Consider the following 17,380-nt stretch of genomic DNA (forward strand, 5'->3'; position numbering starts at 1 on the left):
ACTCTCGATAGAAGTTGCAAATAAAACTGCAGAAGAATTCTCACACTGGTGTAAAAATAATGGTTTACAAGTTAATATAAACAAAATAGTCTTCATGCTCTTCCAACAAAAAAATACTACATATGATTACAATCCCCTCATAAGAATCGATCATAAATCTATAGAGCAGATCAGTCATATTAAATACTTAGGACTTACAATTGACCAAAAACTGACTTGGGAACTACATGCAGAAAATCTTACCTCAAAAATGAGTAGCTTGTGTTTTGTAATGAGACTGTTATGGGGAACTGTTTCATTGCAGGTACTCAAACTGACATATTTTGTTTGCACTCATACAGTCTGCAATGTCTTATGGGCTGGCCTTTTGGGGAAATTCCGCCCATATGACAAAGGTATTCACTATGCAAAAAAGGATAATAAGATGTATGGCAGGTCTACGTCACAGAGAATCCTGTAGAAATACCTTCACTGAACTGGCACTCTTAACATTGCTTTCACTGTATATATTAATCATAACAATGAATATCAAGAAAAATGAATCAAGCTACATTAAAAATAACACGATACATAAACATCACACTCGGATGTAATGAACTGCGACTACCCTACTCTCGACTGGCTCTTCTTCAGGGATCCTCAAGTTATCAAGTTATCATCTGCTATAATAAAGCACTTCAGCTATTTGGAAACACATGTAATTTCACTGAATTCCAAAATGCTTTACTTGATTACCTCACCAAAAATGCATTTTATAGTACTGAAGAATTTCTTCAACTCTAGCTATTATTGTATAGTTACTTTATTTTACTTGTACAAATAATTAAAAAAAAAATAGATTTCACAATTTTAACTAATTTAAGCTCTTTGCATATATTATCTGTCACTGTTCTTGCATCTTTTTATTATGTCTACTTAACTTCTAATAACATGTATATATACACTAACTATAGATAAGCACAATTGCTTTATGTTCGGTTCTGACTAGTCTGATAAAGTTTTATACTGTATGTACCACATGTATAAAATCTTTTAATGATGAATAAATTTCTATTCTATTCTATTCTATTCTATTCTATTCAATTATGATAGTATAGTCCAATGTCCGAATTAGAAACAACCTTCCACTATCTGTTCAACCGATGAAAAGTATTTTCTGTACGTATATGTGTGTTATAACACTTCCAAAATACAAATCATGAAATTATAAAACAACAGAAAAAATTAATTGGCGCTCCGGGGCGACTTCATTGATTCAAGTGGCGCATTTGCTTTTTCAGCTGCAGGAAAATCCGGAAAAACCTGCAACACCACATCATCTGAAGATCTTGATCTGCCTCTGTCCTCTCTCTCATAAAACAAAATGTAGGGTGTCTCCAGAGGATCCAAAAAATTCAATACTTCGCCAGAAAACTTAGTGACACGACTATCGTCAAACTTAAGCCAGTCCGCTTCGTCTTTGACCAAGGCGTAATAATAACCAGAACGCCAGAACCACAGTGAACAATGACTGCATGAAGATTATAATAGTGATCTGCTAGATTGAAGTATTCATCTATTTCGAACGTTCGTAAGAGTTTGGTGCCTCCATCAGAGGTTGAGTCATGTTTGAAGATCATCAGTGTTATTATTAGATTGACTGGTGCCTCAGCTATACTTGTTTTCTTATAACGGTCAGTTAGTTTGACGCATGTTTGGGAATACGGTCGATCATCACCTGTTAAAAGTTCCATTTTCAGATGATTCAACAATAAGCTTTGCACGGACTGGTTATTAGTCATATTAGGAAACGCTAGTTGAAGTTCCTGAAATTCACATACGTTTTTGCTACCTCTTGAATATTTATACTACAAGGTAAACTAGTGAGGATTTTTCCAGCAAAAGATTTACAAACACAAGACGAGATAGACTGTACGGAATCATTCAATCCAGAACGGTCAGGAGTATTGATTCTGCTATTGTTTTGCTCACGAAGAGTATTCAACAATAACCCCAAGAATTCGCAACAATCATCTTGTTTGTTTGAAGGTGATTGACAATGTTTCGTGATGAATTTCACTAGTTCGGACTTCCATTGTCTATTATATAAAATGATTTGAAATCCCTGAAACAAGTAAAAAAGAATAATTAAAAAAGAATAGTTGAAAGTAACAATTATATTAAGCAACAATAAACCTGAAATGAAATGATAGTAAAATAACCTACAAGTAAAAATATAATAATTGAATAAATAAAAATTAAAGGAATGCAAAAAGAAAATAATAAAAATAAAAAAGTGAAGAGATTCCAAGTCACGTTAGTTCACGACGTTTCGATTGTTGGTATCTACAATCGTCTTCGGGTGATGACTGTCATCACCCGAAGACGATTGTAGATACCAACAATCGAAACGTCGTGAACTAACGTGATGACTGTCATCACCCGAAGACGATTGTAGATACCAACAATCGAAACGTCGTGAACTAACGTGACTTGGAATCTCTTCACTTTTTTATTTTTATTATTTTCTTTTTGCATTCCTTTAATTTTTATTTATTCAATTATTATATTTTTACTTGTAGGTTATTTTACTATCATTTCATTTCAGGTTTATTGTTGCTTAATATAATTGTTATTTTCAACTATTCTTTTTTAATTATTCTTTTTTACTTGTTTCAGGGATTTCAAATCATTTTATATAATAGACAATGGAAGTCCGAACTAGTGAAAATCATCTTGTTGTCCTAACGAGTATCTAGTGGACTTCAAAGACTCCAGAAGATCGGTTGGAGGGAAATATGATACATTCTTACGAAACTGCAGCTGCATGAACATGTGTTTGAGTTTGGTGAATGAGTAGGAAACGCTCTCGTTCATCATTAAAACCTCATTCTTGAAATTCTTTGTCATGAACAACAATTGTGAAATACTTTTCATGTAGCAAGTGTTTCCTAAATTGTATAATCTAATTTTTTTTGCAACATGTTTCGCAGAATCTGCATAAGAACCACTTCTCAAGCTGTAATCGATCCTTCCAAGTGATGAAGGGTTTCGTAAAGGGATTGATTCTGCTCTTGCTTCATGAAGCTCTTTCACTGTAAGGAAACCAGAACCACGAGGACTGCAACTCATATTTGGGGGACAATAATGACCTGAAAATCGTCGATTCATTATTAAATAAGTTGCCGAGGATGTCGGCATATCGGTTGGCCCATGCTGTGACAATTTTTAGGAAATTTTGGGCATGTTGCGAACTTAAAATCTGATTTAGCTCTCAAGCTCCTTCACGCTCTTCAGCCTCTTCTCTCGACAAAAATTCTTGTCGGGAATTTGATTAGTAACTAATTCTGTCACACGTTTATTATCGTTTTCATCATTGTCGTAGGTTTTGTTTCTTTTCGTACCAATTTTGGTGCCAAATCTTCTATTCAATAATGTGAATGAATTTATTCTTTATGTGAAGTACTACGATTTTCACGCTACAATATACAAATAATCTGATTGTTAAAGTTAGACATGGATAGTCATTGGTAATAATGCACCTGCTCACAACTTATTGCTTTTTCGTGAGTTTTTGGCCAAAACCAATATTTTGACGAGACCTCAGCCCTATATTCGCCAGACATGGCTCCATGTGACTGAAGAATAGCAAAGAACCCCGAAGGGCTGTCATTTAACAAGCGAAGATGACGTTAAAAGCGCATCGCTGAAATAGCTAAGTCTATCCTAAAGATCGAGATTGAAAAGTGTTTCAAAGATTGAATAAAGCGCTGTAGATAAATAAACATATGTCTTTGTTAAGAAACGATAGTTCTCTTTGTTTTCTGAACATTGTTGTTCCAAGGTGCGATGCGTTTTTGTTTTGTGGGCGTTTTGATGTGAACACTTCCGCTCAAAATTTTAAAGAAACAACCGCAAGCCTTCGAAAATGACTAATTATCGCCTTAGGAATTTGCGTTGAACAGTTGGTCATACTTTTTCATCATATATGACGTCAGCGCAATCTTATCGGACTAATGGACTATATCCTGTAAAAAAGGGTTACCTCAAACAAATTGACCCGCTAGGATCCAAACCAACATTTGTAATATAATAATCATTGTTGTCGTTTTCCAGCAAGTTGACAATGACATATTGATTATTTGCTTTCGCTGCGCATGCCAGTCTCGGCAGGATTCTCTGAAAAATAAATATGCATGTCAGTAAATTTGTATGTGAATTGACAGATGTAGCCTAGGTGGTTGGATACCATAATGAAAAATGAGAAATAAAACTTTCTATGTATTTATACCACTTGTATTTGTTTGAAGATGTCCTTATACAGTGCTTTTCTTTAATGTCCCCCCCCCCTTTTATTTTTTGAACGGGTCAACACAAAAAATTGAAATTTGGGATAATAAAATTAATGCATGAATACTTTATTTTGAAGTGAAATTGACAGATGAAACATTCAAGATGGCGACTAGGAGTCATCTGGGAAAAAAATTAAATAGAAAGGGGGGGTCTTCTGACACATCTTTTTGAAGCTCCTGACAAATGCTTCACAACTCTAGAATATAATGTCAATATCTTCAACTACTACAAAATGACGGGACTTTTGATAATTGCCTGAATACATTGACATTTAACTACATAATATGAGGTAATAAGCTTAAGGTCAGTTCAGAAGATGCTCGAAATTGTTGCCATGGACTTCTTGACATATGAACACAGTAACGTCAATATCTCTAAAAATATTTATTATTCTCTACCGTATATACAATATTGAAGCAGGTTCAGTTTCGTACACCTTTCGCTTCAAATAGCCCCATAAAAAAGTCCAATGGTGTCAAATCTGGCGAGCAGGCTGGCCATTCTGTAGGACCTCGAGGGTTGGTGTCACTCCAATAACGGTAATTTTATCTGTGAGCATTGCCGTTAAAAAAATGCAAATTCGTCACTAAAACAAATATTGTGGAGATAGATAGGATGCCTTGCAATGGTTTCCGTCATGATTTCGCAGAATTCTGTTCTTCGATCAGGGTCATCTTCAGTTAATTGGCGTACCATTTTAATTTTTTATGGATGATACCTATTCCTCTTCAAAAGTCTCCACACAGTAGAAGGAGACACCTCACAAACATTCACGACGGAATAAGTAGACTGTTCAGGATTTACTACCTAGTCACCAATTATTTGCACTCAGGGCCGTCGCCATGGGGCGGATGGGAGGAGCCTCCCCTCCTGCTTTTTCGACTTGGGAAAAAGTTGGTAAATTTTCGGCCGTGAAGATAGAAAAAAATAATAGTAAAATAATTAATGAAAATTAAAAAAATAAAAATGAGAGAAAAGAAAGGGAGAGGTAATAAGAAAAGGGAAAGAACCGGAAGAAGGTTGGGATTTCCCAACATGCATAACTTGGAGATCCCATACTTTGAAAGTCTGAGTTGTTTGAAAACTTCAATAACCAAAATTCATTTTTGTTTGTGCATAACCTAACGGGCATAAGCATTCTGCCAATTTTTGGATAGCTAAGTAAGAAAATTAATAAATTATAGTAGTAACTAATCCCTCGGCTTTCATTTTTTCGAAAGTTGGGAAATTCTGCTGGTGGGGTTGGGAAAATTTGGATTCCGTCCCCCCCTGGTATTTCTTTTCGCTACGGCCCTGTTTGCACTTGCTGTTCTTCCCGGACGGATGAGCTGAAGGCTTTTTGTTATGTACATTACCGGTTGTTGTGAATTTGGATAAAAGTTCCCTCAAATAGTTTCTACAGATAGCACGATTCGGAAAACGTTCATTGAAAATTTTTTTCAGTCTCGTGAAAGTTACGCGTCGCACCGTGAATAAAAATCGCTTCAATTCTTTCTTCCAATAGACGAGAATTGACCATTTTAGAGATTGTTGACGTGCTACCTTTCTACACACATCGGAAAAGTCTAGGGATATTTTTAAAAATGGCAATAATTTTTTTTTAGATCGCTTTAGGGAAAAAAAAGTTGACGGGTGATTATTAAACGAATGTAACTTACAACAAAATTTATTAAATGGTCAAAAATATTGAGTGCGCATATAAGCAAAATTTAAAAAAATATGGCTCTTCTTTGACTCCCCGAAAAAAAATCATAATACAAAAAAAAATTGGAATCAGTACAAAGTATGGCCTCCACGCTGGTTTATTACGGCCCTACATCTATCGTGCATCGGCAAAATGAGATTGTCAATGTCTTGTTGAGGTACATTTGCCCATTCAACGATTAAAAGCTCTCTCAATTGAAACGTTGTGTGAATGTTCCCCATATGCGGAGTAATTCTTCGTTGAAGCATGTCCCATACATGCTCGATGGGATTCAGGTCTGGTGATTGTGCTGGCCATGGCAATACATCAACTCCTTCGTTGGTGAGCCAGTCAGTCACTAGACGCGCGACATGTGGACGAGCATTATCGTGCATTAGGTGGAAGTTTTCACCAACAGCACCAGCAAACGGACGGACGATAGTTAGAAGAATGGTGTCGAGGTACTGTCGAGCTGTGAGGGAGCGATTTGGAAAAACGAGATCGGTTCTGCCGCCGATCATGATCCGCCCCATAGCATTACTGTACCACCTCTGTATGTGTGGACTTCCTGGACGTGTCTCAAACGTTCATTATTTCCAGGTCGTCTCCACAGTCTTACTCGACGAGAATCTGGATGAAATCCAAATCTGGATTCGTCTGTAAACAAAACTGTGGTCCCATCATTTGCATCCCAGTTTTGATGTTCTTGACACCGCTCTAATATTCTACCGCGATGGCCTCTCGACAAAGGTGGACATCTAAGTGGCCTTCTGTTGTGGAGATCTGCTTCATGCAGTCGATTTCTGACAGTATCACGACCAATGGTTACCTGGTGCGTCTGCTGCAACACGTTAACCAACTCAGGTGCTGTGATTGTCGGTTGTCTTCTTGCGGTTAAGACCAAAAATCGGTCTTGAACTGCAGTTGTAGCGTGTCCTCGCCCTGGATGTTGTTCGGCTGGACTGCCAGTTTCACGGAAACGCCGCCACAATCGACTGATAACACTTTGGGAGGCCCCCAAACAAAGAGCTACATCATTTTGTCGCATGCCACCTTGAAGAAGCCCTACAGCTCTATTCATCTCAGCCAATGGTAAGTGATGGCGTTCCATGTTAAAGCACAATATTTCCAGTTTAATTGCTGAGCAAGAACTGCATAGAATGTACAAACTCGACACTTTCAGATTATTCATTTTAGCCGAAAACCTACAGTTTGTAAAAAACTTGATAAAAGATTAGTTACCGTTTTTGCAGGCTTTGTTCAACCCATAGAAATCTACAGGGTGGTCGAATGTACCAGTTTAATCGAAATTAAACGACCTCATGCATTTATTTTTATGATATTTAGTATGTTATAAAAATATCCCTAGACTTTTCCGATGTGTGTACTAGTAAAACCGAAAACTACATGAGAATATTCTAACTGAACAATGATGTTCATTGCCGTACTGACATTTTTTGTCGTCTTTATAAACAAAAAATAACTTAACAAACCTTATCGGGTTGTTGGAATTGCCATATGGCAGAAGATAAAAAGGAATATTTCTGGAAAAATCTATATTAATGTGTTTGTCTTCAGGAAATTATTAAATGTTCCGCCATTTTGTAGTAGGTGGAGATATTGACTTCATATTCTAGGGTTGTAAAGTATTCATCAGGAGCTTGAAAATGATGTGTCACAAGACCCCCCTTTCCATGTTTTTTTCCAGATGGCGCCCAGTCGCCATCTTGAAAATTTCATTTGTCAATTTCACTTCAAAATGAAGTATTCGTGCATTAATTTCATTATCTCAAATTTCAATTTTGTGAGTTGACCCGTTCAAAAAATAAAAAAGGGGGGGGGCATTAAAGAAATGCACTGTAGAACGAAACTGCAGTAACATTAGTTATAAATACAAGTGGTAAAAAACATAGGAAGTTCATGGTGATTTCCTACCACGTTGTAACGGCTACATCCATCAGTTCATTCGAATTTTTCCAGAATATCACACAAGAACACTCACAGAGGTACCTCCCCAATAAAAAAATCAATCAAAATTTGGGAAAAAAAAGTATGATTTTTAAACGTGGCCTGCTCTTAGGTCGATAACTTTTTAGCTCTTTTCAGTAACTCATTTATTTTTAAAATTCTACTCACCGTGCTACTCTGATTGCATATTTGTGTACCAACTGCTTCAACAATTGTACTGTAAGTCTTCAGATGTTCTTTCAGTGATGTTATGGGTGTGAGAGTGGTCAAACCATATTCAGGAAATACCACAATGTCTACCTGTAAAAGTTAACTAATTTGAAGAAATTCGTACATTCACGAGAAAATTCAAGTCGTTAATCACTAGAGATGAAAAATGAATTTCCAAAAAAAACGTGAATGCTGTTATTTGAATAGCGAATCATATTCCTTTAAGTATGTCTGTATGATCATGAGTTACATTTTTTTTAACGAAACATTTTATACAGGGTCTGAGTTGTAATGTTGTTTATAGGCTTCCATTTCATTCTGTTTGTTAATTTGCAATTTGTCAAGAATATGTCCCTTTTATATATATGTTTTCTTATTGAATATTTATTTATGTTATTTGTATAACTGTATGATCTCTCAAAAATGTGCGGTTGGAATATGATATTTGAGCAAAGATTAGCAAAGAAAATTCAGTTCTCTATTACGTTTTATTTTTTATCACATGCTTTTTCAGGATAATATTTATGATTTGCAATTGCTTCAAATAAACCAATCATAATATGTAATGTATTATTTAGTTTCTTTCCTTACCACTTATAGCTGTTCATATTACAGATGAGATACTTTGGATTCAAGTAACTAAATACATCCAAATGAAAGGGACAGTTTATAAACAGAAGCATACGTTCATCTTTGATGAAGTAAATCAGTTTCTTTGATTTATATAAATAGAAGCGTTTCAATGAAAAATGCTTCTCTTCAAAGGAAAACAATCAATTCCTCATACGGAGACATTTAAATAATGTTCCAAGTAAACATATCATTCTTTCAAAACCCAAAACAGTTTTGCTTCGAGATTAATTTTGCTCAGACTAAAGAATGCATATTCACTTCTCTTGAGCTAATGTGATGATTTCTATTGAAATGTATGCACAATCTTGGTGGAATTTTTTTTACTTAAAAGAAGAGTTTATTCAGTCCATTTGAAATGATGATTCAAATTCAACAGTTTAAAAAAATATTTCTTCATGAATATAGCAAGAGCAAGAGAGCAAGATTTCTTTAAATCGAGATAATTTTCTTCACTTTGAGATTTTTATTTTTACTGTGTACGGCCCTAATTTAACAACACTCTATAAGAAAAAGATACAGAAACTGCAAAACTCATTGAAAGAAATCGGGTGGTTGAATATGGGTAATAGAAGAAAACATCATGCTGTTGTTCTCTACTATAAAATAATTATAAAACAAGTTCCCTCTTACTCACATAAGAAAATAACTTACCGTACAGATGTACGTAATCTGTACCTCCCTTTAGAGTCTAAAGGGAGGTACAGATGACCGTCTAAAGTTTAGACGGTCATTTTGCTGCCAAATCTATTCTCTATGCAATCCGGTTCTGAATATTATAAGAACACAAAATGCTCACAAATTCAGACAATTTTACAAAGAACGTCTTCTTGAATCTCAAATTTTATAAGAATGATTTTTTTTCATTTTTAGTTTTTAGCAAAATACCTATGTTCTTTTTTTTTTCTTGTATTATGACACAGGTTTGTTGAGGTTGAGTGGAAGAATATTTTCTGTCGTGTTTACACAACAGAAAATAAACTTTGCCCATCATTTCCATATATGAACCCTGATTTCCAATATTTATTGTATTCTTTTGAATGTGAAAATAATAAAGACGCTTATTATTATTATTTATTTATTTATTTATCTAAGGAAACTGATGCCTGGGTTTTTGTGGCATTGAATTGAACCTGGTTACTTTCACCCCAATTCGAAATTTCTTAGACAAAAACAACACTGTGATCATATATCAGTCACCGTATTCACCAGATTTGGCCCCCTGAGATTTTTTCCTGTAACCAAGATTCAAGAGACACATGAAAGTACGGCGTTTTGTGACGATTGAGGAGATAAAAATCGAATCGGTAAGAGAGTTCGAGGACATATCAAAAAGTACAAATCAGAACTGATCCGAAGATTGGAAAAAACGCTGGCACAAGTGTATTATATCTTAGAGGGGCTACTTTGAAGGCAACAAGATAGAAATTGATGAATGAATAAATATGTTTTTATAAAAATGAAAATTCACTCAATTTTTCAATTGACCTCGTATACTGTTCAAAATAGCACAATACTAACCGGCTGGAAAAGACAAATGGCAGACACTTCTGAAACAACGTTCAGTGGAATGAATTTTACCTTTTTTTTTTTACTAGGAGGGTTCACACGGGAACCTGACCTTCTGAATCATGCAGTTTGAATAAATATGTTTTTTTATTATTAGCATTTATCGCCTGTATTCGTTAGTTCAACGATTCTTCGAACAAAATACCTGTTAAAGAAATAATACCCACGTAATCGCTCAGTAATAATTCTGTTATCAACAGGAAATCCTGGGAAGATATAATTTTTCATTTATCATAGAAACCGAATCACGTTAAATTCGGAAAGTACACAATCCCATAAAACTCAGATACAGAGCGTTGAGAATAGTATTTTTGATCACAAAAATCGCGATCAAATTTTTCAATTTTATCAATATTGAAAAACGAATTATAAATGTAACCGATGAATTTTTCAAACGCTTGTAGAAATGAACTTCACTAAACATATTGATAAAAAATTATTCCCTATTAGATACTGAAAAAATTCAAATGAAACTTGATATATTCAGTTGTTCAGAGCCCCTCTGAATATATGGGCTCACTAAGCTAACCATCCGTTGGACACAACACTTGGTTCCTAGCAATCGAGGAAGGAGCCCACACAATCGACCCGCTCGGGGGGGTCAGAGACAAGGTGCTGGAGCCCATAACGATGATTTGCTTACTGATGACAACCCTGGCAATGACAACAGACGCTTTGAGTGGACGCATAAGCTAAGAGATAGCCTTTTGCATTGCTACGAGAGTAGTGAGCCCTCACGAAGAGGGTACATGGCGAGATTGCATGCTCTGTGGTGTGAAACACATCCGTAGCATGCCGCCTTTTCCGCCCAAAATCTTAGGGACTACGTATCCTATCTTCGGCGGCAGGGCTATATAGCTCCTCCCCAGCCTGCTAACGAAGTCGTAGAAGTGACAGTTCTACCACCTGTTGGCACGGCTGGAGAGGAGACTCGCATCATACCACCAATGGAGACGACAATCAGAACACGCAGGGCGCTCCACAGAATTAAGCCACTGAAGCCACAAGAACTGGCTTGTTTGGATGCGGAGGTTCACAGTGTTCTAACAGAAGAGGCTGACATCTGGCAAATCAACACCGCCGTGTATAACGTTGTCCAATCGCTTTCCGAATCGGAGTGACGAAACCCCGGCCTTGCGGTTCGGAAGATTGAACGGCGTGTACACAAGATGGAGGTTAAGATCATGTCGGCGAGTCAACAAGCGTCTCGTATCCAATGTGTGATTGATTACAGGGCGGCCAACAGGCCCTACACGCCTGCAGTGCGGCGAATAGCCGCCAATCTACAACGTATCCATCACACTTTAAGTCAAGGCGTGCTGCTGACCACCAAACAGCACTGCCTTGATAGGATACGAATGCTAGTGGCTGCTAAGAAGTCACTAGTGAGGCGAGCGAAAAGTATCGCGGAAAACCTTAGGTTCCGCGAGAAACCTTCTCGCTTATCCCAAGAGCCTCCACGTGTTGTGGATAATCCGCCCACCGCTGATCAGGTGGAATCCGTCTGGAAGGATATCTATGAACACCCGCAGCCACTCAACTTAGACACTCTAGTCCTAGCCCCGGATGACGTTCGAAGAGCCCTTGTGGGTTCCAAGAACTTTGCTGCTCCAGGCCCAGATGGGCTGAACACTTATTGGTGAAAAAAACTACCAAACACCCACCGTCATCTGGCCAGAGTTTTCAACTCATTGCAGGACGGAGAGCAGCCGATTCCAGATGGGTTTGTCGAGGGGCGGACCGTTCTTATCCCCAAAAGCGGAGATTTGTCGATTCCTAAGAATTACAGACCGATAACGTGCTTGAATCCATGTTATAAGTTGTTTACAAGCATCTCATACACACGAATACTTGCCGCAGTTGAGCAGAGAGGGTCGAAGAGAGGAGTCGCTGGATGTAAAGAGAACCTGCTCATCGATATATGTGTAACGTAGGACTCGATACAATATAAGCGTTTCCTCTCTATGGCCTGGATCGCATGAACTCATCTTGCATTTGCTCAGATGCCTTGCGGTACCCGACAAAATAGTGAGATGTATTGAACAACTGATACCACTTTGACGAACTCGCTTCACCATAATATCTGGTAAAGAAAGAGTACAAACAGAATGGATCACTTTCAGAAGGGGTTATTTCAGGGTGATTCCCTCACTCCCCTTCTCTTCTGCATCTCACTATTGCCATTCTGTCATGTAGTGTCTACATGACAGAATGGTACTGGATACAGCCTGTAAAGTCGTCAGGAGTTCGGATCCCCTTCTCTGCATGGTCCGTGACCATGAGAGAGCAGGAATTGGAGCATTTCTCTTTAGGGCAGCTGCCCGAGCAGCTGATGAACTCGGTATAGTTTTCGACTCTGAACGAGGTGACCACACCTCTATCACCGAGTTGGAACCCGTTCAGCAAAAAGCTCAGATAAAAGCCGCAGAGGTCACCTTACTTCTGCGGAGACACAAGGATGAGCCAATGCATGGCGTCTTCTTCAATAACATTGGAGACCTTGGCTCCTGACACAAGGTTCAGGGCCTGCCGCGAGGCGCCCGAGACCCTAATGCACTTGCTATCAGCATGTCCAGCATATGCGGTCTCGGCCTATATCCATCGACATAACGCAGCCCTAAGAGTGCTATATTACCATCTACGCCACTCTTTCGGTATTGACGAGACACCGGTGTTGCCCTACGCTCCGGGGGATATTGAATCTGTTGTGGGGAACGAGAAGTGCCGAATTTATTGGAACTATTCGTTCCCGAACCTCAGGCTCATACAAGCTAATAAGCCTGATGTAGTCCTTCTCGACCACCAGAGCAAAACGATATTTGTCGTGGAGTTTTCAGATGTCGGATGTCGAGCTTACGACTCCAACTGACGTCCCTGTAAATTTAGATCAGGAGAGAGAGAGCTTCTCAACCCTCCAACTCCTGATCCAATAACTGAACCTAAAAAAAGGTTTGGTGCTGCAGCCAGGAAACGAATTTATGCCAAAAGTCTAAGTGCACTTAATATCAACCACCAGGTGGGGTGATGCAGGGCCGTCGCCTTTGAGGGTAATGGGGGGAGCCTCCCCTCCCCTGCTTTTTCGACTTGAGAAAAAGTTGGGAAGAAGTTGGGAAGTGAAGATAGAAAAAAATAATAGTAAAAAATGAATAAAAATTGAAAAAATTAAAATGAGAGAAAAGAAAGGGAGAGGTAATAAGGAAAGGGAAAGAACCAGGACAAGGTTGGGATTTCCCAACATGCATAACTTGGAGATCCCATACTTTGAAATTCTAAGTTTTTTGAAAACTTCAAAAAAGTTTAATTTCTCCCAAGTAAGAGAACAGTTGAACAGTCCACAAACTTTGAAGTGACAATTTTGCAAAATTCCCAACTTTTCGCTGTTTAATCGACTTGGAAAAGTTGGGAAGTTTCGGGCCGTGAAGACAGAAAAAATAATAGTAGAAAACAAAAAGCACAATATTATTGAGGTGGTGTTTCCTTTCATTTGTATTGAATATTCCTATACATGGTGGATATGGTGGAAGATCAAGGATCTTGGTCCAAAGTAGAATAATTCCCATTATTATCTTTATAATTACCAAAATTTATTTTTGTTTGTGCATACCCTAACGGGCATAAGCATTCAGCCAATCTTTGGATAGCTAAGTAAGAAAATTAATATATTATAGTAGTAACTAATCCCTCGGCTTTCATTTTGCTGGTGGGGTTGGGAAAAATTCGTTGTATACACAGCAATTTCTTATCAAATTTGATATATTTATGTATAGATCACATAAAATTTTTGGTGCTTCCGTTTAAGCGAAAATGTCATAATTTTTTTTTCTAATAAGCCAACCTGTAAATATTTCATTTTTGAATCCAATAATCCGTTCACTTCCTCAATAATGATGTGAAATAACGCGAATCAATTTCGAAAAAAAAAAAATAATTTTACCTTGTTTTTCACTGAGTCTATCAACTTCACATACTGATTCAGATTCGACTCTATCAGTTCTTGTGGAGTTGCACCAGGCTTGGCAAGAACCACCTTATATAGGGCCACACCAGCCCTGTAACTCTAAAAAAGATATGCATAGTTTGATTGATTTTCATTTTGAATTAACAACAAAAAAGTAAACGCTGAAAAAAAAAACCAAAAAAAGTCTCACCTCGGCTAGTACGGCACTGGACGCGCAGACGGTAAATATACCTGGAAAAAACCAAGGTTTGTTTATCAACAAGTATGATCACCATAACAAACGTATGTGAAGAAAAATGTGAAAATATGTTTCAATGAGTGTATTGACTGATAACATTGAAAATAACGAAGCAAACGATACTGTTAGCATTTCATTCTTATCATTTGAGGACTCTGCATATCTCAACCGATAGCTTTTCGAAACAACTTCATGTATTTGCTTCAGCAATATTTTCAAAAATCAAATGAACTTTATTGTGAATCCAAAATAAACATGTTTTCTATTTGAAAGCATGTCTTTTGACATTCCCATTTCTTCCAAGTCTCCTGAAAACAGGGTACCCATAGTATTCTTGCATATTCCCTGCCAATTTGGAATGCCCATAAATCGCATGCCTTCTGTGAAAAATGCGGATCAAAGAATGACCTCTGAGATTTCACCTCCAACTATCAACTACGAACTGCCTTACACCTGCAGTAGTGTTCCCGAGTAGAGAGGACTGGATCCTCCGGGAGAAAGAAATATTAAGAGCAGATAGTTGCTGGTTCACAGATGGATCAAAAACACCTTCCGGTTCTGGTGTTTTCAGTCGCAGACACAGGAAAGATGCAAAATGGGGATTTACTCGAGCGTCATAGAGACAGAGAGACACTTCGTTCAGGAACACGAGAACTGCAACACTGTTTTAGACACGTGTTCATCCAATGAAGTTGGCTTTATCAAGAATGTTAGACAGGCATCTCCTTATGATTATGGATTCATTCTATGATGGAGGTTCCAATTCAACTTTTCAGCACAAAATAACGAAATATATTTCACTCAAAAAATTACTGTGGTTGCTTGTTTGTAAATCTGAAACTTTCTCAAATATTTCACATATCTCAAATATTTCACTTGTTGAAAAAACGACACAGTAATATAATCAGAACATTTCAATATAACTTGATAACATTTTTCAACCAAAAAAAATATTTTTTGAGAAAAATTAGAAGTCGCCTAATTTTTTGAACAGACCTCGTATTTCATCAATTTCCTTGATTTATTTTTACGTAAAAAAGGTCAGGTAAGGACAAATGATAAAGGTAAACAAGTTTATTATCATGTAAAAACCAATATAAAACCGATTGGACTAAAACCATAAACAGAAAATATTAATTCTGATTATACTTCACTTCGAAGAATTCTTCCAAACAACACATTTAACAAGAGAATCTTCAGTTTAGCTCTGAATTTTCAATATGCAAACCACTGTATAATCAGTGAAATGCTAATGTTCGTTGACAATTATTTATGATCCTTTTTAAAGTATAGACATAATTATCTCTGAACACGTTATACTTATGTAGGAACTGAATTTTTAGTAGGGGACGGACACCAGTGAAAATCAATACAAAACAATCATTTTCTTTCAAAACCATCAATGTTTTTTTTAATAACCCTTTTTATTAAGGAAGGGTCGTTTTATTTTCACCTTGACATATATCGAACAATTTTGTTTCACCAAATTTGATGTTAAAGGATGGTGGAAAAAATGCTTGGAATTTCCGCAACAGTAATAACCAATCACTACTATTCTTGTGACTACAGTATTGATTGGTTACAGTGTTGACATTTACAATGAGACCTATTTACCAAAAGTCACGCCCTAGGATTTTAAACAGCCACCCCTTCAAAACGATATATATGAAAAATTCCCTAATAAAAATTCAATAATTTCATATAGTAATTATCTGTTGAAGTCAGCGGTGTTAGGTAGTTCGATTTGTAATGCAATAATAAAGTACGGTAAAGCAATGACTTCTTTCGAAAAGTAACTACTTACACATCAGTAAAAACTTATTTCGTAACTTATTCATTTTGACACTGTTGTTAAAAGTGTTATCACAATATTACCAGCTTCTATATTTCTTTACTGTAAGGAAGTATGTTCATTTTACTTCTATTTATATTTTCATTCCAGCGTTGCCGTAATTACTGTCCATTTGTCTATGTGCGTTTTTTTAAACAATTCTCTCTTTCTCTCTCATACTTTCTTGGCTTCGCCTTTTTGTATCGGTGATATATGACCAGCTCTCTTCCCATTGCACCCTGTGGGTGCAGGAGTTTTGCTTCATACAATACTGCACTCCTTATTATACTTCCTAATTTCATAACTTGTTGCGTTCATCCGGACGGCGGACATACACAACAATAATCATTGTTAGATTGCACGTGCTATGGCGACATAAGCTTCCGTCCCCTTGACGATGCGGATAGCCGATACAAGTCGACCCACTTCGGCGAGGAATCGAAAACCCTTTTTAAATGATTCCTAGTCATAACTTGGAAAGAGGAATAACCTAGCGCAAATGAAACGATTATTCTACAAGTTACTGTCAGTTTAACGTCAATCTTTGATGTTACCAAACTACAATCGAAAACGCTTCATATCTGCAACTACTTTGAGTTGCTTCATTTTCCACTATATCATGATCATCAGTGATGTGTTTACAATGGAGTGATCAAGTGTCACTTGTGAGAATGCCTTTTTTTTCTAGTAAATAATGAAATTATGATAAATGAATTATTAGTAATCGAATCACTCAATAGACATCGATGATAATAGAGTAGTTGTTCAGTATGCGAATGTGCCTTATTGAATTAAATTGTGATTTTTACTGTTGAAATCATTTACTTTCGAATGTTCGATGTTCACAAAAGAAATGTTGAACCAGTAAAAATGTGCCAATACTGATTGCACAATATCTCAAGGACTTTCATTATCCGTTTCAATGAGAATGATCGGATGTTATTCAACAAACTTTGGGTA

General features: G+C 36.9%; 2 protein-coding genes across 2 annotated transcripts in view; one reads left to right on the forward strand and one right to left on the reverse strand.

The window, feature by feature from the left end:
• The window catches only part of LOC111517604 (vascular non-inflammatory molecule 3), a 30,842-nt gene extending 14,293 nt beyond the window's left edge, over positions 1–16,549 (reverse strand). Inside the window, exons 1-5 of the mRNA XM_074181305.1 lie at positions 16,394–16,549; positions 14,542–14,582; positions 14,328–14,450; positions 8,153–8,284; positions 4,025–4,158 (exon numbers count right to left, since the gene is read on the reverse strand). Coding sequence (XP_074037406.1) covers positions 4,025–4,158; positions 8,153–8,284; positions 14,328–14,450; positions 14,542–14,582; positions 16,394–16,427 — 464 coding nt within the window. The 5' untranslated portion in view covers positions 16,428–16,549. The remainder of the gene's footprint in view (positions 1–4,024; positions 4,159–8,152; positions 8,285–14,327; positions 14,451–14,541; positions 14,583–16,393) is intronic.
• Positions 1–17,380, forward strand: part of COX8 (Cytochrome c oxidase subunit 8) — a 324,402-nt gene that overhangs the window by 262,621 nt on the left and 44,401 nt on the right. The window lies entirely within an intron of this gene.

Source organism: Leptinotarsa decemlineata, unplaced genomic scaffold, assembly GCF_025532065.1.
Source record: "Leptinotarsa decemlineata unplaced genomic scaffold, Ldec_3_MD MMD2_tig00026307_RagTag_RagTag, whole genome shotgun sequence".
Taxonomy (NCBI): Eukaryota; Metazoa; Arthropoda; class Insecta; order Coleoptera; family Chrysomelidae; genus Leptinotarsa; species Leptinotarsa decemlineata.